This window comes from Cucurbita pepo, chromosome LG08 (assembly GCF_002806865.2).
Source record: "Cucurbita pepo subsp. pepo cultivar mu-cu-16 chromosome LG08, ASM280686v2, whole genome shotgun sequence".
Taxonomy (NCBI): domain Eukaryota; kingdom Viridiplantae; phylum Streptophyta; class Magnoliopsida; order Cucurbitales; family Cucurbitaceae; genus Cucurbita; species Cucurbita pepo.
Window position 1 is genome coordinate 7,125,965 of NC_036645.1, and position 24,408 is coordinate 7,150,372.

At 36.5% G+C, this 24,408-nt stretch overlaps 3 protein-coding genes and 1 long non-coding RNA gene across 14 annotated transcripts; 3 read left to right on the plus strand and 1 right to left on the minus strand.

Annotated features, from left to right (window-relative positions):
* Positions 1–2,546: 2,546 nt before the first annotated feature.
* On the plus strand, positions 2,547–4,467 carry LOC111800882 (acyl-CoA-binding domain-containing protein 1). Its single transcript, XM_023684787.1, has 4 exons — positions 2,547–2,683; positions 3,784–3,901; positions 4,013–4,075; positions 4,226–4,467. The coding sequence occupies exons 1-4, from the start codon at positions 2,672–2,674 to the stop codon at positions 4,300–4,302; spliced, it is 270 nt and encodes an 89-aa protein (XP_023540555.1). The 5' UTR covers positions 2,547–2,671; the 3' UTR covers positions 4,303–4,467.
* A 585-nt stretch (positions 4,468–5,052) lies between these two features.
* Positions 5,053–8,876, minus strand: LOC111800810 (urea-proton symporter DUR3). Its single transcript, XM_023684664.1, has 9 exons — positions 8,568–8,876; positions 8,306–8,413; positions 8,124–8,219; positions 7,483–7,565; positions 7,165–7,385; positions 6,818–7,080; positions 6,473–6,711; positions 5,735–6,384; positions 5,053–5,648 (listed from the first exon to the last, which is right to left on the minus strand). The coding sequence occupies exons 1-9, from the start codon at positions 8,748–8,750 to the stop codon at positions 5,473–5,475; spliced, it is 2,019 nt and encodes a 672-aa protein (XP_023540432.1). The 5' UTR covers positions 8,751–8,876; the 3' UTR covers positions 5,053–5,472.
* A 2,517-nt stretch (positions 8,877–11,393) lies between these two features.
* On the plus strand, positions 11,394–14,331 carry LOC111800886. Of its 4 annotated transcripts, XR_002816047.1 has the most exons (5): positions 11,394–11,470; positions 11,600–11,712; positions 12,101–12,198; positions 12,330–12,991; positions 13,903–14,331. It is a non-coding gene; the product is annotated as an uncharacterized LOC111800886 (long non-coding RNA). The 4 variants fall into 4 exon arrangements; XR_002816044.1 differs by having other exon boundaries at positions 12,330–14,331; XR_002816046.1 differs by lacking the exons at positions 11,394–11,470; positions 11,600–11,712 and adding an exon at positions 11,804–11,888 and having other exon boundaries at positions 12,330–14,331.
* A 2,239-nt stretch (positions 14,332–16,570) lies between these two features.
* On the plus strand, positions 16,571–22,428 carry LOC111800873. Of its 8 annotated transcripts, none has more exons than XM_023684769.1 (9): positions 18,062–18,607; positions 18,761–18,860; positions 18,945–19,008; positions 20,337–20,384; positions 20,737–20,831; positions 21,492–21,601; positions 21,708–21,930; positions 22,076–22,096; positions 22,173–22,428. In XM_023684769.1, exons 1-6 carry the CDS (start codon positions 18,525–18,527, stop codon positions 21,591–21,593), a joined length of 492 nt encoding a protein of 163 aa, XP_023540537.1. In that variant the 5' UTR covers positions 18,062–18,524; the 3' UTR covers positions 21,594–21,601; positions 21,708–21,930; positions 22,076–22,096; positions 22,173–22,428. The 8 variants fall into 8 exon arrangements, with proteins under 8 accessions (XP_023540541.1, XP_023540537.1, XP_023540540.1 ...); XM_023684772.1 differs by having other exon boundaries at positions 21,708–21,924; XM_023684774.1 differs by having other exon boundaries at positions 18,062–18,372; positions 18,504–18,560; positions 22,076–22,428.
* The last annotated feature ends 1,980 nt before the right edge of the window (positions 22,429–24,408 follow it).

The window sequence follows — 24,408 nt, forward strand, 5'->3', positions numbered from 1 at the left end:
ACTCGGCTATATAAATTCAGCTTCCTCCTTCTGGCTCTTCGTATTTTTCATTTGCGTGTCCAAAACAGTTACAAAAATGGCACAGAAGAAATCGCCATTGCTATTCCGCCTGAAGAAGTCCGCGATAAAACTCACTGCGTTCCTGCGCCTCTGCGTCGCTCGTCGACAAAATTCACGACGGCTGCGATCATTCGGTTCCGACGATCGGACGGTAGGGCTACGGAGTTTCCTAGAAGATGAGAGAATAGTTGAGAATCGTTCCGTCAGAAAGCTTGAGCGTGCTTCGAGTGCAAGCTATGTAAATTTTGAAGACGATGTCGATAAGCGATCTCAGATTTTTATCGATAAATTTCTCCGTCAATTGAGGTTAGAACGACAAATTTCTTTGCAATTAAGATACTGTAGAGTCAATAGCTCTGAAACGGAATCTGAAGAGAAATCGCCGCCGTATCCGTCGATTCGATGAACGAATTTCTTTTTGAAATCGAAGTGAATTTCTGTGTTGTTGAGTAATGTAATGAAGTTCGGAGGATTCGATTGAAGAGAAACCGGAGAAATTCGGAGGAGACTGCGGATTTCGGTAAAATTGATTTGTTGTTTGTGTTTCCTTCTTATGGAAGTTTCTTATCAATTCATCGCTTCAGAAGACTGTTGATTCCAGATTTGTATTTGTTTGAGGAAATTGTTACTGTGTAGAATTAATATTTTTCTTCTCATCATCTGCAAGTAATGTCAAATTCTTGATGGATTGAGGTTCTCTGTTTTATTGGATTATCAGTAAAACTTTATGAACAAATGGAGCATCATAATTATTTTTTTCCAAGATATAATAATAATAATAATAATAGTTCTTCGTGTTTTTTAATTTAGTCTCCATCTTATTATGATAATTTTATTAGTTTATTATATTTTACATTTTTCAATTGTATCTTCGTCTTACTAATACTCAAAGTTGTCTTATACTAAATTTCCCTGACATTATATTCATATGGTAAAGTTTTAATTTGTATTCCCAATTTATATTAATTTTTACCTTAAATTTTTAATTTCATCCAATTTTATTATGGATCTTCTACCTTCTTTCAAGTTCTATAATTCATAAATAATAATATTAATAATGTAAAAATCTACTTAAACTTGAAATTTTTTTAACGATAAAATTAGTTCTAATGTCATATTTCTTTGAATTGTGATAAATTAAAAGTATATGAAGTATGCAAAAGTTGCTTAAGGTGCATTTTAATGTAGTGATAAAACTTAGTTTTTTTTTTTTCGTGCTCTTATTTATTAAATTTTAAAGGTTTTATTAGATAATTTGATTTGTAAATTTATCAATCGCCCAATTATGATAATAATTAATTTAAGCATAATTTAATAGATAAGATATCAATTATTATTTTAAAGGTGGATCGCTCGATCCACGTAAATGTAACTGTTGTACCATATAAGACACAAGGATACAGTATTATTTCAAAATTTTAAAATTTTAAAATAAAAATTATTATTTTTTATCTAAAAAGAATTATTATTATTAGTTTTTAATGATTAAAATTATTGAAAAATAACTCAACAAAACTAAAATATATATTAAACCATAACAAGGCCCATTGGGCCTTGTCGATCAAAGTTTATGGGCTTGCGCAATTTCCAGGATGGGCCTTATTGGACTAAAGCCCATTTTCACTTTTCACTTTTACAAGAATTTGTAATGGACGACTTTGTGGGTTGGGTTGGTCAATCGGATGAGACTTTTTTTTAGAAATAATTTAATTATTTATGTTTTTTTTTAATTCATTAAAAAAATCTTTATTAAGTAAGATGTTATTTATTTTCAAACATTTTATTAAAGTTTATGGCTCAATTAAATAGTTAAAAATCATTTTTAAAATTGGTTGGACGATAAATAATAAAAAATAATTTATAAAATAAAACAAAATAATTCGAGTAGGTTCGATCTAAAATAATTTACACGTAATTTTATTGTAAGTAAATTATTTTATTTTTAAATTAACACTTATTTTTCAATTATTATATTATATTGTGACTTGGTTTCCATGGACAAATTAACGATTCTTTTAAAACAATTTCAAGAATTAAAATAATATATATTTTTAAGTATTTATAAATTTTTAAACTTTTAATCGTGACATATTTAAAAATATTTAAAAATATTTAATCTTTTATAATATAATATTAATTTTTGTATTAGAACATTTGTGAATTAAAAAAATGTTAAATATATTAATGATTTATTATTAGCAAAATTTAAGAATTTATTAAAGAGAGGATTAAAACTATAATTTAATGATTTTTTTTTTCCTAACTTTGCCAAGATGGAGATGTGGACACGTGTCGAGATCGTAAGGTCGGATGGGAATATCCAATGCTTAGAGATCATCGAAATAATAAATAAATAATTGGACCCACGAAGGTAGCGTAATAGCTAATCGGGAGGAATATGCCGAGGTCCACCGTATGGGGCCCACTGTGTTCGACGATTTATTGCTTTTTTTATTTTATTTTTATTTTTTTAAGATAAATTACTCGGCGATTTTTTTCTGCTCCTCTTTCTTCGCTCGTGTATTTATACGCTCCACACTCATCTTCTTCCTAGTTAGTGTTTCCTAACCGTAATCGAGCTTCAAGCGTGTAGGAACAAAGAAGAATCGCCATGGGTTTGAAGGTATGTTCCTTCTCTTATTGTTCTTCTCCAATCTGAAGTTTATTAGCTTATTAGCTTCGATTTTTTTGATCTCTATCTCTTCTTGGACATTTCTTGTTCGATCAGTAGTTGAATTTTTTTTGTTTTGTGTACGTGATTCGATGTTGAACGATTATGCTTTAAGTTTTGCTTGCTGATCTTGGCATTGAATTGAGGAATGGCTACAGATCACTGCATATTTTCTGTTTGGTGTCATAGTCACGCATTGCCAGTATAATTGATTGGCTAGCGTTCGTTGCTTTCTGTTTAATTTATCTTTTCGGATCTGTTTTTTGAGTCGATTTACGTAGTCCTTTCGAAGTATGAACGATATCTGATGGTTTCCAGATCGCCGGCCGTGAAAATCTACTTCCTGTCGGGATTAACTTACAACTCCACTAACCTAAGCTTACCAGATAAGCACATAGGTGTGAAAGCTCAGGGACTAAACTTTAGACATGATGTTTCTCCTTGCCTACTTATAGGATAGGGCATGAAAATCTACTTAAGCATAGGCGGGGAATTTTTATAAGTATGAACGATATCTGGTGGCTTCCAGATTGATAGATATTTCTCCTTGCATACTCATGGGATAAATATTGTACTACTTCCTTCTCTCTCTGTTAATTGTTCTTCGTGGTTGAATTTACATGGCCGTACTTTGACGTCGGCGGTCTTAATCCGTCAGGTTGAAACTTAGATCCGAGGTTGGAAATGACATCACGGTCGTTTCCATCTCCGCCATTTCTCATTTTTCCGAGAAATGTGAAATGAAAAGGCAAAAGTGGTCTTCCAACGAGAATATTTCAGTAATTGGCGAATTCGATCGAGTATCACGGAGACTGTAGTAAAGTAATTTCGCAGTTATTAGAATGCTGACTCGATTTTATTCCAAATTGATAAATTGATTGCTTGAAGTTGTGCATGAACTCTGGATTAGCCTAATAGGACCCTCTAGATGTTAGAGCAGTAGATCCAGAGAATTGTAAGAACACATGGTATCTTTGTGGTGTTCGTTCTATGGAGTACGAATCTAAATGCATGTAGTCTGTGCCACAATTTGATGAGGCTGAGTTCTGCAGGAAGAATTTGAGGAGTATGCTGAAAAGGCAAAGACCTTGCCGGAGAACACAAGCAATGAAAACAAACTCATTCTCTATGGACTATACAAGCAAGCCACTGTTGGAGCCGTGAACACTAGTCAGTTCTTTCTTCCACTCGAATGCAATTTCTGTAGAAACGTGTGTAGTTGGAATTATGGGATCAAACCCTCCAATTAAACCGTTTGTTGCAATTATGACTGATTTGTAGGCCGCCCTGGAGTGTTCTACCAGAGGGACAGAGCCAAATGGGATGCCTGGAAGGCCGTTGAAGGTAATGTTTTAGTATGTTTATATAGAACATTTTTGCTAGTTTTTCTATAGGCGGCAAACCTTTACTCTTAAGTTGGGGGGGAGCTTGGTTGTGAAACTAAGAATTTACCAGAATTGAGCTTTGATCGAAGAGACTGAAATAATTTTGCAGCAAAATCCAAGGATGATGCAATGAGCGACTATATCACCAAGGTGAAACAGTTGCAAGAGTCAGCTGCAGCTAACTGATGAGTTTCTTTAATTATCTGTATGGACAATGATGCTCAAATAATTCTTGTTTAAGTTCAGTACCTTAATCGTATGTATCTAAATTCCTGCGACAATGAACCATTTGTCAGTATTATTACTGTCAGAGTTTGCCAATGCATCCATCTTCTCAACCCTTTAACCAAATCCAGATATCTAATGTCCTTAAAAGCAGGACAATGTGAACTTGCTTGGGAGTCTTTGTCCTTTCGAACGTCAAATTTGTAATAATTTAGCTATTGAACCTAATACCAATTGAGTTTTACACTTCAAAATTTCTAACAATTTGATCATTGCCTTGAAAAATCTCATAAATTTTTGTGGATTCTTTTCTAATTAAAGATCCCAAATCTCTTGGGTTGCTTTTTCCCATAAACGTTGGTTGCATTTCTTTATGTTATTTGTACCCGTAATTGGTTTAAGGGTGAGTGCTCTTGGAGTAGTTGGTTTGACCCTGACCCTAGGTGCTTATGACTTCGTTTTTCAGAAAATTCATGCAGTGAAGATCTTGAATTTGAGACTTTTTACACCCGTTCTTGTGGAATGGCCACATATGAGGCTAAGACAAGTGCCGGACTTATTAGCCATATTCTTGATCAAAATTCTCTTTTAACTTATACTTGATTCGAAGACGAAAGTGCGAAGAACTTGATTTTTTAGTTTGGTTTAAGATCGATGGAAATAATATTCTACCTGAACAATTCATTTATTTTTAATTGAACTCGTTTACTATATTTTTAACCCTTTTGAGCTTGTTCATAACAACAAATACACATTTACACCAAGGATTTGGACAGCCTCTCCTGCATATGATGCATTTATAGCTGACAGCTTACAAAGCCACATAGGTAGAAAAGGATCAAACAGAACTCTCCTAATCACATGAAATAAACAAGAAACTTCAAACACTATTGCCCACACCAAGGAAAAAAGTTCTGATTTTCAGCCTACTTGGCCTTAATTTCGTACCCTTTTTCACATCTTTTCCAATTAACTTTTTGTCAACACTTCTGCTTCTTTCAGGTGGCTAAGGAGCAGCATGATCAGGTATATCTAGTAAATCCTCCTTCCTTGCGTTCTTCTTCTTCTTCTCTAGCAACTAATTTCTCTCTGATTCAGGTACAGCCATGACTGAAGAATACAACTTCAGGCTCATTTCGTCCATCTAGTCGCCGAGTTGATCGCACTCGTAAACATTCCAAGCATCACAGCCCGTAAGGTTTCCCGACTTTCGATCAATGGTAAGAAAATAATTACAGCAGAACCTATTGTTCCCCATGCTATTGCTATTACAGCCCAAAGTGTGAAATATTTCTTGTTAAACTCTCCTGCACAATAGAAAAACACACAAAGTAATCCACCATTATTTTCTTAGTGTTCCTTCAAGAGTATGAACAAGATGAAAGGAAATTACCTATTGGAAGAGATAAAAGAGGCCATAGTATAACAATTACTATGGTAAATCCAACGCCCCATTTCACTATCCATGCTTTTGCTTTCATCAGTTTTTCCTCCTTGTACTCTTCTGATGGGATTTCACCGTTGTCCTTTTCAACAGTTGAAATCTCCCTAGTGGTCTCCCAGTCATAGTTTTGAGGTGATAACAGGCTAGATATGGCGTGAATAATCCCTCCTGAAAGTATAGAGACAAGATTCCCAGCAAGCATAGGTGCATTTCTACCTGTAGTATCCAAGTTAACCTCGCCATACTCGATCTTCGTGACCGAGATCCATGTTATGACTCCAAGAACACAGCCGATGGTCGTTCCAAGAATTGCTCCGTTTGAATTCGCTTTACTCCACAGAAGCATAAAGGCTATAGGAATAACTGCTGAACCAATGAACACTCCCATAGCTAGATACATCCATCCCAATGAAACTCCAGCCTTGTTAAGAACTATTGCCAGCAGCCCCATGAAACATCCAAACACTAGAATAACAGCTCTTGATACTTTTAGGATGCTCTTTCCACTAGCATTAGGATTCACGTACGTTCGGTAGATATCGTACGTGCACAAGGACGATACACTTATTAACTCGGATGAACCAGCAGAAGTTACAGCCCTGTTGATAGTTAGTTTAGCGAGATTAGCTTTCGGTTTCCCGATCATATTTGTTTGCTTGAATTGAATCTTTCTTCCTCTTAACTTACATAAAAAGCATGACAAGGAGAAGAACAGATCCTCCTTTTCCCATCAAAGCTATAGCAGTGGCAGGGGGCACAAGTCCTCGGCTAGCCTCATCTGCAGTTATTGGTAGATCAAGGGCAACTGCGCCTAGACCAAGTGAAGTTGCTAAAGAGAATGGAACTGCAAACCAGACCAAACCTCCCACCAAATATCCCTTGTGAGTTGATGATGGCCTTGCAGCTATTGCACTCATCCAGTATCCCTGAAATTTACACCATTTAGGATCCTCCTCAGATCAAGTACACAAAGTGATTACTTAAGTTGAAACTCGATGGATATAACTAAACATCGTTCTACGAAAAACTCACATTGTCAACAAAAACAGTACCGAAGTTGCCTACGATATTAATAATCCCGAAAACAAGCCCTCCTGAGCTCAACAATGTTGCATAAGAGCCTTTGAAGTTCCCAGAAACAGGGCCACAAGATTGGCCATCATGGGAAATTGGTTCCTGGCACATTCTGGCTTTGCTAGCCACCTCCATCAAACGATCATATACAACACTGGGGCTGCCGAGCTGGCTGCTCGATGTATAAACGAGGAACACGAATATGACCAGAATAACATGAACTGCAACAAAAAAGAAACCATACCAACATCAACAAGAAGTTAACATTAGGGAGTCTTGACAAGAAATTCCAATGGAATAGGTACCTATCACAGAATGGATATAGCTGGCCAAGAAAGTGGCTTTTAATCCTCCAGCCAGTGTGTATACGATAACTCCGAGCGGTATAAGAAAGCTTGCAGCAAAAATGTTCACTCCGGTGAGCGCATTGACCACCGCCGAACCGCCAAGAAGCAACATGGCTGTTACTAGGATGTTTGTCATGAAGCAGAAAACAAGGAAGACTATATGTGCAGGAGTTCCCCAACTGATAGATACCACACAGAAACATAGCCAAATAAGAGGCGTGCCCAAAGGAGCAGAACAAAACTAGAACAACATGTAGATGGAACTTCCCAACTTACCGAGCTCTTACAATTTCACAAACAGTGTGAGCATTTGGGGCCTTCCTTTTGATCTCTATAGCCATTATTCCAAATAGAAGAACCTGAATCATTTGTAAATGCACTCATTTATCCACTAACACACTCTCCCTGTTACGACTTAACTACTAATAAATATTGTCCTCTTTAGGTTTTTCTTTCCGGGCTTCCCCTCAAGGTTTTAAAACGCATCTATGAGGAAGAGGTTTCCACACCCTTATAAAGAATGTTTCGTTCCCCTCCCAGCGTCTTTGTTGGCACACTGCCTGGTATCTAACTTTGATATCATTTGTAGCAGCCAAAGCCACCGCTAGTAGATATTGTCTACTATGGAGAGGATCTAGCCCTACTCCGACCAGTGCCTCGCACCGTCCAGTGACTAGTTGAAAGATAAAACTCAAAGAGGACAATATTTGCTAACGATGGACTTGGGCTATTACAGAACCATTAGTCGTCACTTGAAGTTGACTGATAGTTGTTTTGTTATTGACCATCATAACTTTTTTTTCTTAATTCTTAGTGAAAACCAAATATAGAAATGATCAGAATAGCAAACTTAGCCCCTGATAATCTCCAAACTTCGACTAATAAGCTATAAGCTAGAAACTTGGGGATGAACTTGCCTGAATGGTAGCCCCACTAGCATACCAGAATGGTCCACTAACTCCATACTCCCAAGCAACATTGGAGCTCTGTAAAATGGTGGCAGCCCATGTCCACTTCATAAACAAACAAACCATTCATATCAGCCAAAATAAGCCACCCCCAAACTCAAACCACAAACATAAGAATCTGCCGAAGTTACCTGAGACACAATCACACTAGCAATTAGCCCCGTCTTCACACTCCTGCCTGCTGTGTTGAACCATTCAGATGTCTTCTTACTCCCTATGTATCGATTCTCCAGCCATACCTGAACCACCCGGTTGTCAACAATTTAGTCTCTGAACTTTCGTTTATAACAATTTAGTTCATTCCGTAAGTAATTACTTCTTAGATGAACAAGGAGTAACAATAAGGGCTCAAAGAAGAGGGCAAGAATTGGAGTGGAAAGTGAGGAGGCTAACCAAGAAAGATGTGAAGACAGCGAAAAAAGCTCCAAAGCCAAGAATAACAGAATAGCCAATGCCCTGATCAAGAACAGCCTGGCCGTTGAAGAAGCTGCTCTGCCGCACACAGCCGGCAGCCGTCGCATGGTAGTACTTGTCGGCGAAGTCAAATGGTGGGCACTTAGGCACAGAAGCAGCCATGGCTATTGAACCAATGGAATAGCTTGATAGCTACCGCTAGTTAATGGCCTTAAACTCTTCAGCAGCTAAAGTGGACTTCAGTGAAGTTGACTTGCCAGACCTGTGAAAGAGAAGGCAAAGAAATGAGAAAAGTCTTTGGACAATGTACTGTTCACAATTTGAAATATCTTTTTTGTTCGTACGAGCTACGAGTTCAAAAGTTCGAATCTCTAGTCCCTACGAGTTTAAATCACGAACTCGAAACTGAAGAACCCAAACTCGAAGTTTGGCCCTTTCTTCCTTCTTCTTCTTCTTCTTCTTATATAATTTGCTACTGAGAACTGTTCTTGAGTTGAAAATCTTTGATGCAGATACTTATGGACAACTTGCAAGATGCAGCTCAGTCAAACAAGGCAGGAATCTTTTGGAGGTGGGCCAATTGGTATCTTTCTTGATGACATCAATTGAATATTATAAGAGGTAATTTTGCATTTGAATCTTGATTAAGAACTTCTTGAGGCAATTAATCATAATGGTTGTCATATTTAAACAACGTATGCAGTGAACTGATGGAGAAAGCTCTTAAATAGTTGAACTGTGTGCAAATTTAAACCGAGAATGAACAATAAAATGCTAAACCAAGCTGCCTGCCAGTCGAAGTTTGTAATAAATTCAGTTGGCGACAGATCATAATTAAGATGCTAACTATTGATTATTTGGTGGCCTAAAAATGAATTAACACCTTAGTAACCAAGTTAGTTTTCAGTTGTAATTCATATATAATTCTTATATATTGTTTCTCGAGGAAGTCGAGTGAAAATTATTAGGGATATATATGGGTCGGAAATTTTTTTTTGGACCAGCTTGAAATTTCGGGGTTGATTGGGTTAGTGTGTATAGAGTTCGCAATCCAATCCAACCCTCTATTTTTTCCGGTTGGGTTAGGGACATCGTAGAATTTTTTTTTTTTAATAATTTCAAAGTTATTATGCATCGTTAGCCTTTGTTAGGTAGGGTTGGGTTGTAAACCTTTTTTTGGGTTGCTCGGGTTGACCCGATCAAAAAGGTCTTAACCCTCAAATTAATTGTTGTAGTCGTTGAATCGTATGAATATCATTAAAAATTATAAGAAAATTTTATTAATTTTATTGAAATGTTGGATGTGGATTAAAATTTATTTAATTATTTACAAACCTGTGACAATTTGTTGTTGGTACTTCAAGCTTGTATGTTGAAAGGTTGCTCCATATCATTGTTGTGTAATAATAGCAAACGAACAAAGAAATTTGTTTTAAAAACCAAAAAATTGAAATCGAGATGATGTTAAGAAATTCAATAACATTAATATGTAATGTTTTTATATTTGGAATTTTGGTCTCTCATATTCTTGTGCTTTAATTATTGCAAGTTTTTTTTTTTATTGTTATTTAATAAAATCATGATATTAATTTCAATATAATGTAAAACATCGATCTCCTATATTATTAAGGAAAAAAAAATTATGTTTAAAAAATAAAAAAAAAATTATGTTTAAAAAATAAACTTTGAAAGTGGTACTAAATATAAATATATTTTTAATTTTTTAAATTGCAGTTTTAAAAAAAATTTAAGAATATTAATGAAATTTTTTATATTCTAAATTTTTTGGGTTTTGATTTGTCTTCCACACATATCTTTTATATATATATATTAAAATTTTAATTTAATTTTTAATTAGAATTTTAAGAGTATCTTTGGTTTACCTCGTCATTCACTAATTTCAAAATGAAAATAGTCATTTTTATTAATAGTAATGAAACTAGGACCAAAATATTAATTTTAAACGTATCAAAATTAAAATACATATTTTGAAAATATCTTAGAGTATTAATATTTTGAAAAAACTAAATCAAAATAAATATTACGTCTCTCCTTTATACTTTTAATTTCGTTTCAATATTTAAATGTGAATTAGTTTAAAAAACAAAAATATTTTTTATAAAAGAAAAAATATCAGGTAAACCCATTTCAAAATTTATAAAAAAAAAAATAGTTTAATTATTAGTGTCAAAATTTAGTGTAACTTATTTCTAATTTGAATCAGTTATGATATTCGTATTCTTGAAAAATATATTAGTTAGGAAATATATCTTAGATAGGGTTAAATTTGAATAGTAGTATATTTTATTTTATTGTCAAAATTGAGTTAGTTTATATTTCCTTAGGTATTAGTTGGTATTTGGATCTATTTAAAGGTCGTGAATATTAATGAAGATGGAACTTAGATTTTAATTCTATTTCTATTCTTAAATCTATATTATTTAGTTGAGTAATAATATTTTTATATATATTCATATTTTTAGTGGTAGATATTGCGTAAATGAGAAGATATAGATTTTAATTTGGAAACGAAATTCAAAATAAAATATCAAAACAATATATTTAAAAAACCAAAAAAAAAATATTTTAACTAAATTGAAACGTAAAACAGTAAGTAGCCGTTAAAAAAAGGAAAGAAATAAGAAGAAAAAAAAATTAAATAACAAAAAGAAAAAAAAAACAATATTTTAACTAAATTGAAACGTATAAGAGTAAATAGCTGTTAAAAAAAAAATGGAAAAAAAAAAAAGTAGCCGTTAACCGTAAGTCGCCTATAAAAGCAAGGTTTTGGGATGGTTTTCATTCAGGAGTCTCTGAAAACGTCTCAGGAGTCTCTGAAGCTCAGAATCCATGGTCGTAAAGCCGCCGGACGACGATTCAAAGTAAAGCCAACCGCATTCTCTCAGAATCTTTATTTCTTCGTTTTCCTTTGACTGCATCGATGCTGAATTGCAGTTTTCCGCCATTGTTAGTTACCGATCAATTACTTTCTACCATGACAAAATCTGTAGGAACGGGAAGCAAGTCGACGATCCTAATGCAATCGATTTGGACATTGACAAGCAAGTCCTTGGCCTTCCTCTATCAAGTCAGCCGTATTCAACTTCTTCCTGAATTTTTGAAGGTGGAATGATGAATCTATTGTTGGTTACTGGTAAATTACTTTCTACCATGACAAAATCTGTAGGAACGGAAAGCAAGTCGACGATCCTAATGCAATCGATTTGGACATTGACAAGCAATTCCTTGGCCTTCCTCTATCAAGTCAGCCGTATTCAACTTCTTCCTGAATTTTTGAAGGTGGAATGATGAATCTATTGTTGGTTACTGGTAAATTACTTTCTACCATGACAAAATCTGTAGGAACGGAAAGCAAGTCGACGATCCTAATGCAATCGATTTGGACATTGACAAGCAATTCCTTGGCCTTCCTACCAGTGTTTAGTGACGATCCTAATGCAATCGATCCTATGTTATAATCTTCATGCTCTGTTGTCTCATTGTGAATTCAGGCCCAGAGAATAGCTGCATCGGATATGAGGAGAAATTGCTCTGTGGCTCTTGGCAATGTCAACATCAGTAAAAATCGTTACACGGATGTATTAACCCTGTAAGTTCAAGTACCATTCAAGCCTCTGTGCTAAAATTTTTGTTTTACTGAATTTTTTATTTGAAAACTAAAAGTTTTTCATTATTAGTTAGTCCAATTTGATAGCTGAATTGTTGTATGAATATTTTCAGTTGATGAGACTAGAGGCGTACTTGACTCTTGTAAGGATTACAGACCTTCTGCATGGGGTTATATCAATGCAAGCTTTATTTCCGTAAGTGCAACAATTGATGTGCTTCTACTTAGATAATATTTCAGTACAAGTTCTCTTTTGACTTTCCTCTCCATTGTCTATTTGAAGATTAGTTATTACCACACACCTTACGAGGATTTCTGGATGCGATTTCTCGTGTGGCTCCTCGGGGCTTTGTGTTTATTTATTTGCTGTTCTTGAGAAGTTCTTGGCTGTTCAACGCACCAATGTTTCATATGAATTTTGAATTGTACATTGTTGTATCAATAGTGCTACTGTTTGGGTGTGAAGACTTGGAGCTTCTTTCTGCAGAAGAGCTACATACACCAAATTCACTTCTTGTTATTTTTAATGGACGTATCCTTGGCAAACATCGGAGGCCTCAGGAGAAGATATTCTTGAACTCTAGTTTTTATAGTTTACATTCCATTCTCTGTGTGATTGAACTATAGCATGTTCGTTGATTAAAAGTTTCCTACTGCCTACTTGTTTCACACTTGTCGGCTTCTCTTCCTTTAGTACTTTGCTACAGGTATGAGAATGCTGAGGAGAGCTGGAAAAATTGGCGAGTTTGTCAATGCCTTTGTGAATGACAAGCAGGTTATTCTCTTTTCTGCTCCTGTTCTCCTATAACAATGTGCCAGCCACTCTAGGTTTATTCTTATGGGACAATGCTTCAGTATAGTATTTAGCACTTATGGATTGAGTCTGCTGTGTTTTTTAACTAGTTTTAATTTGGACATCTACTGTTACATTCAATCTAACTCATTCTACAGAAGAAATTCAAGCTCTGGTCAATGAGCTTGTATATGACAATGTTTCATAATATTTCAGCACAAGAAGTAGAAAGTTTGCAATTTTTTGCAGTGGAAATGTGACTTCCCTCATATTCATGTTTACATGTAATTGAGACAATACTTTCATGAGACCATGTTCATACTTGAACGGGAAATGATTTCCATCTTCATTTGATATTTATTGCACTTGCAAACCACTAAGCCTGTGTGAGAATGTATCAACACTGTGTTTATAATTGCTTCTGATGGAGGACGAGTTTGTCGTCCACTTGTCATTGCTGACAAAGGTGTATCGAGAATTAAAGAATAGACTCATCGGTAAGGCACATTCAACTGCTGCTAGCGTTTGTGTTTACTTTGCATCAAACCTTCAGAGTTGTTATTGAAAATATATTTTTTGGTCACTTTCTCCTTTTTTTTTTTCGGGGATGAAGTCTGTACATTTGATGATTATTTACGGGAAGGTTTAATCGAGTATCTTGATGTAAACGAGGAGAATAATGCTTTGGTATGTTTACAACTGAATTGTCTGATGTTCTTTGATTATGATACAAAAACACACAAAGTGCATCTTTTTCAGACTGCTTTGTATGAAGGAGAAGCTACACCTGAAACAACTCATATTGAGATCGAGCCCTTTACCATATTTTAAACAATCGGTATTCTGTGACTGCTACAGCTATAGTTTAAAGGTATTCTTCCATGGTTTTGCAGGCTTTTGGATGTAAGAATTGGCGAGCCTTCTGACCGTGAATGCTGTCAGTGAATCTATTAGTTCTCATATGTGCCGCGCTTATCTGACCTTACTTACAGAAAGATGTGGTGATTGGGAGGATTCCTATATGCTATGAAAACGTTGCTGTGCTTTACGCGATTTCAGTGTCTCCAATTGTATAATTCTTTGAATGTTATCAGTGAATCTATTAGTTCTCATATGCGCTGCTTATCTGACCTCGCGTATGGTTCCTTGGTGAATGTTATTATTATTTAGTTGAATACTGCAGAAAGACGGTGGTGGTGGTGATTGGGAGGAGGATGCCTCTATGCTATGAAGACTTTGTTGTGTTTTATGTGACTTTGTTGTGTTTTATGTGATTTTGTTGTTTTATGTGATTTCAAAGTCTCCAATTATCTAGTTCTTCGGAAGTTTTGCAGCTTTTTTGATGTAAGAAATGGCTAGCCTTCTATGGACGGTGAATGCTGTCAGGGAATCTATTAGTTCTCAAATGTGCTGCTTTTTTGACCTTACGTTATGATTCCTTCGTGAATGTTGTTACCATTTAGTTGAATATTGCATGGCGAGCCTTTTGTGACCGTGAATGTTGTCAGTGAATCTATTAGTTCTCATATGTGCCGCATATCTGACCTTACGTATGGTTCTTTCGTGAATGTTATTACCAGTTAGTTGAATATTGCAGAAAGACGTGATGATTGGGAGGATGCCTACATGCTATGAAAACGTTGCTGTGTTTTACGCGATTTCAATGTCTCCAATTGTATAATTCTTCAGGAGTTTTGCAGGTTTTTGGATGTAAGAATTGACGAGCCTTCTGTGACCGTGAATGCTGCTTGTCTGACCTTACGTATGGTTCTTTCGTGAGTGTTATTACCAGTTAGTTGAATATTGCAGAAAGACGTGATGATTGGGAGGATGCCTACATGCTATGAAAACGTTGCTGTGTTTTACGCGATTTCAGTGTCTCCAATTGTATAATTCTTCAGGAGTTTTGCAGGTTTTTGGATGTAAGAATTGGTGAGCCTTCTGTGACCGTGAATGTTGTTAGTGAATCTATTAGTTCTCATATGTGTGCTGCTTAGCTGACCTTACGTATGGTTCTTTCGTGAGTGTTATTACCAGTTAGTTGAATATTGCAGAAAGACGTGATGATTGGGAGGATGCCTACATGCTATGAAAACGTTGCTGTGTTTTACGCGATTTCAGTGTCTCCAATTGTTGTATAATTCTTCTCGAGTTTTGCAGGTTTTTGGATGTAAGAATTGGTGAGCCTTCTGTGACCGTGAATGTTGTTAGTGAATCTATTAGTTCTCATATGTGTGCTGCTTAGCTGACCTTACGTATGGTTCTTTCGTGAGTGTTATTACCAGTTAGTTGAATATTGCAGAAAGACGTGATGATTGGGAGGATGCCTACATGCTATGAAAACGTTGCTGTGTTTTACGCGATTTCAGTGTCTCCAATTGTTGTATAATTCTTCCGAAGTTTTGCAGGTTTTTTGATATAAGAATTGACTAGCCTTCAGTGACCGTGAATGCTGTCAGTGAATCTATTAGTTCTCAAATGTGCCGCTTATTTGACCTTACGTTATGGTTCCTTCGTGAATGTTATTACCATTTAGTTGAATATTGCAGAAAGACGTGGTGATTGGGAGGAGGATGCCTATATGCTATGAAGACGTTGTTTTGTTTTACGTGATTTCAAAGTCTCCAATTATATAAATTCTTCCGAAGTTTTGCAGGTTTTTTGATGTAAGAATTGACTAGCCTTCAGTGACCGTGAATGCTGTCAGTGAATCTATTAGTTCTCATATGTGTGTCGCATATCTGACCTTACGTATGGTTCTTTCGTGAATGTTATTACCAGTTAGTTGAATATTGCAGAAAGACGTGATGATTGGGAGGATGCCTATATGCTATGAAGACATTGCTATGTTTTACGCGATTTCAGAGTGTCTCCAATTGTATAATTCTTCTGGAGTTTTGCAGGTTTTTGGATGTAAGAATTGGCGAGAGCCTTCTATGACGGTAAATGTTATCAGTGAATCTATTAGTTCTCATATGTGCTGCTTATCTGACCTCACGTATGGTTCCTTCGTGAATGTTATTATCATTTAGTTGAATACGGCAGAAAGACGGGGTGATTGGGAGGATGCCTATATGCTATGAAGACGTTGTTGTTTTTTACGCAATTTCAAAGTCTCCAATTATATAATTCTTCTGGAGTTTTGCAGGTTTTTTGATGTAAGAATTGACTAGCCTTCTATGACCGTGAATGCTATCAGTGAATCTATTAGTTCTCATATGTGCCGCTTATCTGACCTTACATTATGGTTCCTTTGTGAATGTTATTGCCATTTAGTTGAATATTGCAGGAAGACGTGGTGATTGGGAAGATGCCTATTGGCGAGCCTTTTGTGACCGTGAATGCTGTTAGTGAATCTATTAGTTTTCATATGTGCCGCTTATCTGACCTTACGTATGATTCATTCGTGAATGTTATTACCATTTAGTTGAATATTGTAGAAAGACGTGGTGATTGGGAGGATGCCTATATATGCTATAAAGACATTTGCTGTGTTTTACGCGATTTCAATGTCTCCAATTATATAATTCTTTCGGAGTTTTGCAGGTTCTTTGNAGACGTGGTGATTGGGAAGATGCCTATTGGCGAGCCTTTTGTGACCGTAAATGCTGTCAGTGAATCTATTAGTTCTCATATGTGTGTCGCATATCTGACCTTACGTATGGTTCTTTCGTGAATGTTATTACCAGTTAGTTGAATATTGCAGAAAGACGTGATGATTGGGAGGATGCCTACATGCTATGAAAACGTTGCTGTGTTTTACGCGATTTCAGTGTCTCCAATTGTTGTATAATTCTTCTCGAGTTTTGCAGGTTTTTGGATGTAAGAATTGGTGAGCCTTCTGTGACCGTGAATGTTGTTAGTGAATCTATTAGTTCTCATATGTGTGCTGCTTAGCTGACCTTACGTATGGTTCTTTCGTGAGTGTTATTACCAGTTAGTTGAATATTGCAGAAAGACGTGATGATTGGGAGGATGCCTACATGCTATGAAAACGTTGCTGTGTTTTACGCGATTTCAGTGTCTCCAATTGTTGTATAATTCTTCCGAAGTTTTGCAGGTTTTTTGATATAAGAATTGACTAGCCTTCAGTGACCGTGAATGCTGTCAGTGAATCTATTAGTTCTCAAATGTGCCGCTTATTTGACCTTACGTTATGGTTCCTTCGTGAATGTTATTACCATTTAGTTGAATATTGTAGAAAGACGTGGTGATTGGGAGGATGCCTATATATGCTATAAAGACATTTGCTGTGTTTTACGCGATTTCAATGTCTCCAATTATATAATTCTTTCGGAGTTTTGCAGGTTCTTTGATGTAAGAATTAGCAAGCCTTGTCCTCATATGCGCCACTTATCTGACCTTACGTATGGTTCGTTCGTGAATGTTATTACCATTTACCATAAAGTAATATTCATTGTTCCCGTTCTGTATTATCTATTTTTATAATTGCACTTAGCTAACACTGTAAAATTCTCCCGTCCATGTCAGGTTGTTTTGATTCAAGAACAACTTTCAAAAGACAGGATTATCATTGATACTGACAAAAGGGGAAGTGAGTACACTTTTCAAGTCACTATTTCTCTTCCATATAATTATGTCTTCTAGGTTCCTAGTTCATTTATTGTCCTTGCATAGGATTAGAAATTCATTCTAATGGGCATTGTTTGAGCTTGTACTAGATCGTGGATTCATATGGTTTTGGATGCTTTTTTGGTTGGTTTATAGTTATTTTTATAATAATCTCTTGGTGATGTGAGTTAGTTGTTCAATTAGAGTATTATTGAAGGATGCAAGGTGATGCAACCAAGCATCAAAGGATAAAATCTCCAAGAATTCTCAAAAGAACTTTTATTATGATTCAAAAAGCAAGTTAATCACAAGAGATCAACCTTCTATTTTAGTAGATTGATAGGTTTACTGAAGTTCATCAGAGGGCTCTTAATTGGAACCAGTCAACTGTAATCTCACTTTGTTCCACCTTTATTGGACCAATTCCTATGGTTATTTGCAGAATTTGAGAGTGTACANTATGCTATGAAGACATTGCTATGTTTTACGCGATTTCAGAGTGTCTCCAATTGTATAATTCTTCTGGAGTTTTGCAGGTTTTTGGATGTAAGAATTGGCGAGAGCCTTCTATGACGGTAAATGTTATCAGTGAATCTATTAGTTCTCATATGTGCTGCTTATCTGACCTCACGTATGGTTCCTTCGTGAATGTTATTATCATTTAGTTGAATACGGCAGAAAGACGGGGTGATTGGGAGGATGCCTATATGCTATGAAGACGTTGTTGTTTTTTACGCAATTTCAAAGTCTCCAATTATATAATTCTTCTGGAGTTTTGCAGGTTTTTTGATGTAAGAATTGACTAGCCTTCTATGACCGTGAATGCTATCAGTGAATCTATTAGTTCTCATATGTGCCGCTTATCTGACCTTACATTATGGTTCCTTTGTGAATGTTATTGCCATTTAGTTGAATATTGCAGGAAGACGTGGTGATTGGGAAGATGCCTATTGGCGAGCCTTTTGTGACCGTGAATGCTGTTAGTGAATCTATTAGTTTTCATATGTGCCGCTTATCTGACCTTACGTATGATTCATTCGTGAATGTTATTACCATTTAGTTGAATATTGTAGAAAGACGTGGTGATTGGGAGGATGCCTATATATGCTATAAAGACATTTGCTGTGTTTTACGCGATTTCAATGTCTCCAATTATATAATTCTTTCGGAGTTTTGCAGGTTCTTTGATGTAAGAATTAGCAAGCCTTGTCCTCATATGCGCCACTTATCTGACCTTACGTATGGTTCGTTCGTGAATGTTATTACCATTTACCATAAAGTAATATTCATTGTTCCCGTTCTGTATTATCTATTTTTATAATTGCACTTAGCTAACACTGTAAAATTCTCCCGTCCATGTCAGGTTGTTTTGATTCAAGAACAACTTTCAAAAGACAGGATTATCATTGATACTGACAAAAGGGGAAGTGAGTACACTTTTCAAGTCACTATTTCTCTTCCATATAATTATGTCTTCTAGGTTCCTAGTTCATTTATTGTCCTTGCATAGGATTAGAAATTCATTCTAATGGGCATTGTTTGAGCTTGTACTAGATCGTGGATTCATATGGTTTTGGATGCTTTTTTGGTTGGTTTATAGTTATTTTTATAATAATCTCTTGGTGATGTGAGTTAGTTGTTCAATTAGAGTATTATTGAAGGATGCAAGGTGATGCAACCAAGCATCAAAGGATAAAATCTCCAAGAATTCTCAAAAGAACTTTTATTATGATTCAAAAAGCAAGTTAATCACAAGAGATCAACCTTCTATTTTAGTAGATTGATAGGTTTACTGAAGTTCATCAGAGGGCTCTTAATTGGAACCAGTCAACTGTAATCTCACTTTGTTCCACCTTTATTGGACCAATTCCTATGGTTATTTGCAGAATTTGAGAGTGTACATAAAGCTTCCAATCTATCTCGGCATGTCTTGGTTATTTTCTGCAAGAACACAGCTAAGAATCTTTATTGCTGGGTTTGTTTAGTGTGAAAATACCACACATTGTCCTTTGACTTCCCTGTGGCTCGCCAATGTGACTTATTTGTTTGAGCTATCTTAGCAGAACCTTGTGTGAGCCTTTCATACCTATGATTCGACCCATTGTTCAGTAATTTGTGTTAGATGAACACGACCCTCCACAATGGTTATGATATTGTCCACTTTAAGCATAAATTCTCATGGCTTTGCTTTGGGCTTCCCCTAAAGGCCAGGCCCACACCAATGGAGAGAGTATTCTTTGTTTATAAACCCATGATCATTCCCTAAATTAGCCGATGTGGGACTTTCATCATCCAATACCTCCCCTCGAACAAAGTACGCCTCCCCTTAATCGAGGCTCGACTCCTTTGGAGTCTTAGTCATTTTTTACTGCCTTCGAGGAGGCTTGACTCCTTTTCTTTTGGAGTCTTTTGTTCGACATTTGAGGATTTACAAATCTATTGGCACGACTAAGTTTAGGGCATGGCTCTGATACCATGTTAGACGAACACGACTCTCCACAATGGTATGATATTGTCCACTTTGAGCATAAGCTCTCATGGCTTTGCTTTGGGCTTTCTCAAAATGCCTCACACCAATGGAGAGAGTATTCTTTGTTTATAACCCATGATCATTCCCTAAATTAGTCGATGTGAGACTTTCATCATCCAACAATTTGGATTGGAGTGATTCGACTAGAACGATGGAAAGTAGAGATTATGAATATGCAAGTTATAGTGATTGAAGGGGCAGTATTGACTTCTTTTTCTGTAACAGGTTTGGAGGAGCGTAAAATATTTGTGCAAACATATATGGGTGCTAAAGGTAATTTTACAAGATACTATAGAATAGGAACTATGAACGGTCGTCAAGGGATCAAATAATATGCAGCCATGCCAGTTCGTGTCTGTATGAATACAATATAATGCTCATTCCTAAGATGCTTTGATTTTCTGTGCAAGTTCTTTTCTTCTGCCCTTTTTGTTTAATGCCCTCCCTGTCCTAAATTTCAAGGATCCTTCAAATTTCTAATGTCTACCATTCAAGAAGTTCAAAATTTTGAGTGATGAAGATAGATTTTCTGGGAGTTCAAAGATGCATTTGTATGGCATTATATTGTTTCCTTGAGCTACTTATATTGATTTTTGAGCTCTCATGTTATGTTACACATATGCAGGTCCCAGTGATTCTGAGGTGGAGAAATTAGTCCAAGATGTTGAGAAGTATACTCTTGCTAGCCATCTTGTTTGGGGTCTCTCGGGAATAATATCGGTAATTTCGCTCCTCTAACACCGAACCATTTATTTTTTTCAATAAGTTATAGGCATTTTTTGGTTAATTATGTGTGCTAACTGCGAAAAAAAATCAGATAAACACTTAACTCTTCTTCCAATCATGTATTGTTTGTGTTTTATGCTTCGAATTGTGATATCGTAAGTCTTAACTTAATCTCCTAACAACGTCCTTAATCATCGATTCGTTCATTTCATTTTCAGGAGCATGTAACATAACCTGATTTGTCCTAGTTGCTTCCCAGTAATAAATGCATTTGTTACAAGCCGCAGTGAGGCAACAAATAGTAGAACAGTTATTAAGATGGAAAATGAGATGATCTATGTCCAGCTTAATATATTTACCACACCAAAGGTTTGAATAGTTTCTTTATTTTCAAATTGCTTTGTGATCTGCAGCAGAAATACCCTCGTTGCATTTTATACTAACTCCTTTTAAATTATATTTAAATTATATTATAATAAAGTTAGTGGACCAAGAGCATTACAACCATAAATCATACAAAAATTTATCTCAATAATTATTACTTCTACTTTGGATCTTGTTCTTAATGTCTAATTATTAAGAACAATGTCCACAATAGTTTCTTTGGTATTGTACAAAATGTTTCTGATTTATGTGTGATATTTATTGCTGTAGTGGGTGGGGTATGCTTTGTCACGCGATACTCCAGAAGGTGAGGCTTGTGAACTTGTGAAAAACTTGGCTCTGATGACTCATGTAACGACAAAGGCCCATTAATTTCTTTGGTATTGCTCACAACCATTACTTCTTTAATCGCATTTGGGCCCTCTTTTTTTCACAGCATATACTCTCTCTCCCTTATGTGAACTGCTGAATCATGCTTGACAATAGGGTTGAATGGAAGAGTCAGGTTATTCCCATAATACTTCTTTAGGAACAATTGCTCGAGATGAAAGAAGATGTTGGTTGTTATATCACTCAGTTGACACGAAACAATTGTCAAATAAAAAAGAATTGTTCGAGATGAAACAATTGTTCGATCTTGTTGGAGTTAAATAACAATTGTTCGAGATGGAAGAGATTCATTATGAAGGATGGATGATGCCAGGTACCGGTAAGAAAGTTTCCCATTTCAGAGTTGATGAGTAGATCATTTCCCTAGTTTTTATATTTTCAGTGTTTATAACGTGTTTACTGTCCATGAGCTTACCTTCCAAAAGCCTTAGCAATGTTAATGAAATTATCTTATATCATGTTAGGAATCACGATTCTCCACAATGGTATGTCCACTTTGAGCATAAGCTTTCATGCCTTTATGAGTCAATTCTGATAGAGATTAGTATATCCATCATCCAGTATGAGGAGGATAATAAGCATCTCCGCCAATATCCCATCAAGCAAATCTTCAGCTTGTGAGCCGAACCGACAGCCGGATCTTAAATTGTCGAATAAAAAAGCAGCTCACTAGAATCTGTCTCCACAGTGGTGGTCTATGCAAGCAGATAAAATGCTTCATTTCCCTTACAGCGGTGGTCCTACATCGTTGGAGAAGGGAACAAAACATTCTTTATAGGGTGTGGAAATCTCTCTCTAGCATACGCGATTTAAAATCTTTGAGGGAAAGCTCGAAAGGGAAAGTCCAAAGAAGACAATACTTGCTAATGATGGGCTTGGGCCATTACAAATGGTTTCAAAGCCAGACACGGGGTGATGTACCAGTGAGGAGGCTGAGCCTTGAAGGGGATGGACACGAGGTGGTGTGCCAACAAGGATGCTGGGCTCCAAAAAGGGGTGGATTGGGGGTTCCACATCCACATCGATTGGAAAAGGGAACGAGTGTCAGCAAGAACGCTTGGCTTCGAGGGGTGTGGACTGGAAAAGGGATCCATTTTGTCTATTGAATTCGTTTAAGTGTCCGCTCGCCCATTAATCAGAACCATTTATTACTTGAAGCTTACCTTAGGAGAGCCTCTAATAATTCTTTAACTGCTAAAATGCATGAAGATCTTTGGTACATAAATTAGATAAGTATTGATTTCCTGTGTTCATGTCAACATATTTCTTGCAACTTTTTCCTTCTGCAAGTTTAAAAAAATATTGATCTTATTTACAAGAAAGGCTAAAGGTGTTCTATTTGAAGATGATGGCTATGGATACGGTTTCAGTTTAGGTGCATACCTATCAACATATTTCTAGAACTGAAGGATCATGAGCTAGACCAAGACGGTGTCTGCATAGGCAAAGGTACGTTTTCGTTTGCATTTTCTTTTATTTTCGAAGCTCTCTACTGCATATTTTGAGTATCTATACCTCAAGATTGATACTTGGGGGGCACAGATGGAGAAGGAATATCATCATTGATTTGGTATTGCTTCTCCTTGCTTGGTCTCATCTGACTCATGTTTCAACGTATAAAAACAAAAATGAAATATACAAACTTTAATAAATATACAAAAATGGAGCCTAAACTTAACCAAGGATATACAAAACTTATCTAAAGGGTCACAGGTGGTGTGTCAGGGAGGACGTTGAGCCCTAAAGGGGGCAGACATCGGGCGGTATGTCAGCGAGGACGCTGAGCCCCGAAAGCGATTGGAGAGAGGAGCGAGGATGTTGGGCCCTGAAAGGGGGCAGACATCGGGCGGTATGTCAGCGAGGACGCTGAGCCCCGAAAGCGATTGGAGAGAGGAGCGAGGATGTTGGGCCCCGAAAGGGGGCAGACATCGGGCGGTATGTCAGCGAGGACGCTGAGCCCCGAAAGCGATTGGAGAGAGGAGCGAGGATGTTGGGCCCTGAAAGGGGGCAGACATCGGGCGGTATGTCAGCGAGGACGCTGAGCCCCGAAAGCGATTGGAGAGAGGAGCGAGGATGTTGGGCCCCGAAGGGGAGTGTATTGTGAGATCCCATGTCGATCGGAGAGGGGAACGAGTGCTATCGAAGAAGCTGGGCTCCGAAGAGAGGTGAATTGTGAGATTCCACATTGATTAGAGAGAGAAACAAAACACTATTTTAAGGATGTGGAGAGCTCTCCCTAGCAAACACATTTTTAAAACCTAAAGGAGGAGAAGTACAGAAGGAAAAAATCCAAAGAGGACAATATCTACTAGCGGTGGGCTTGAGTTGTTGTACAATGCTTGCACAATCGTGCTTCAACGCTTCAAGAGGAAGAAACAAGAATCACCAAAACCTAAATTTCTTTCCACTGCATAATTTCTCCTACATCCCATGTTTTAACAGATCAATAGCTCTCTCTACACATGTGGATCTAGCCATGTTCTACTGTAAATTATAAGACATTATTCCTCTGTTTCCATTAAAATTTGTTTTTATGCCAGTACCCCAATACTTCTTTGGTAACTAAATGCAACTTGCATCAATGGACCCAAAGTTGATGAACTCAACCCGACCCAATCAAGCTGTTAGGTTGCATAAAGTTGATTCCATTAGGCAAACCAAGATAATGTCAGAAATCACGTCTCTCCATAATGTTATGATATTGTCCACTTTGAGTCTTTGCTTTTGGTTTTCCCCAAAAGGCCTCGTATCAATGGAGATAGTGTATCCTTTATAATCCAATGATATTTCTCTTAAT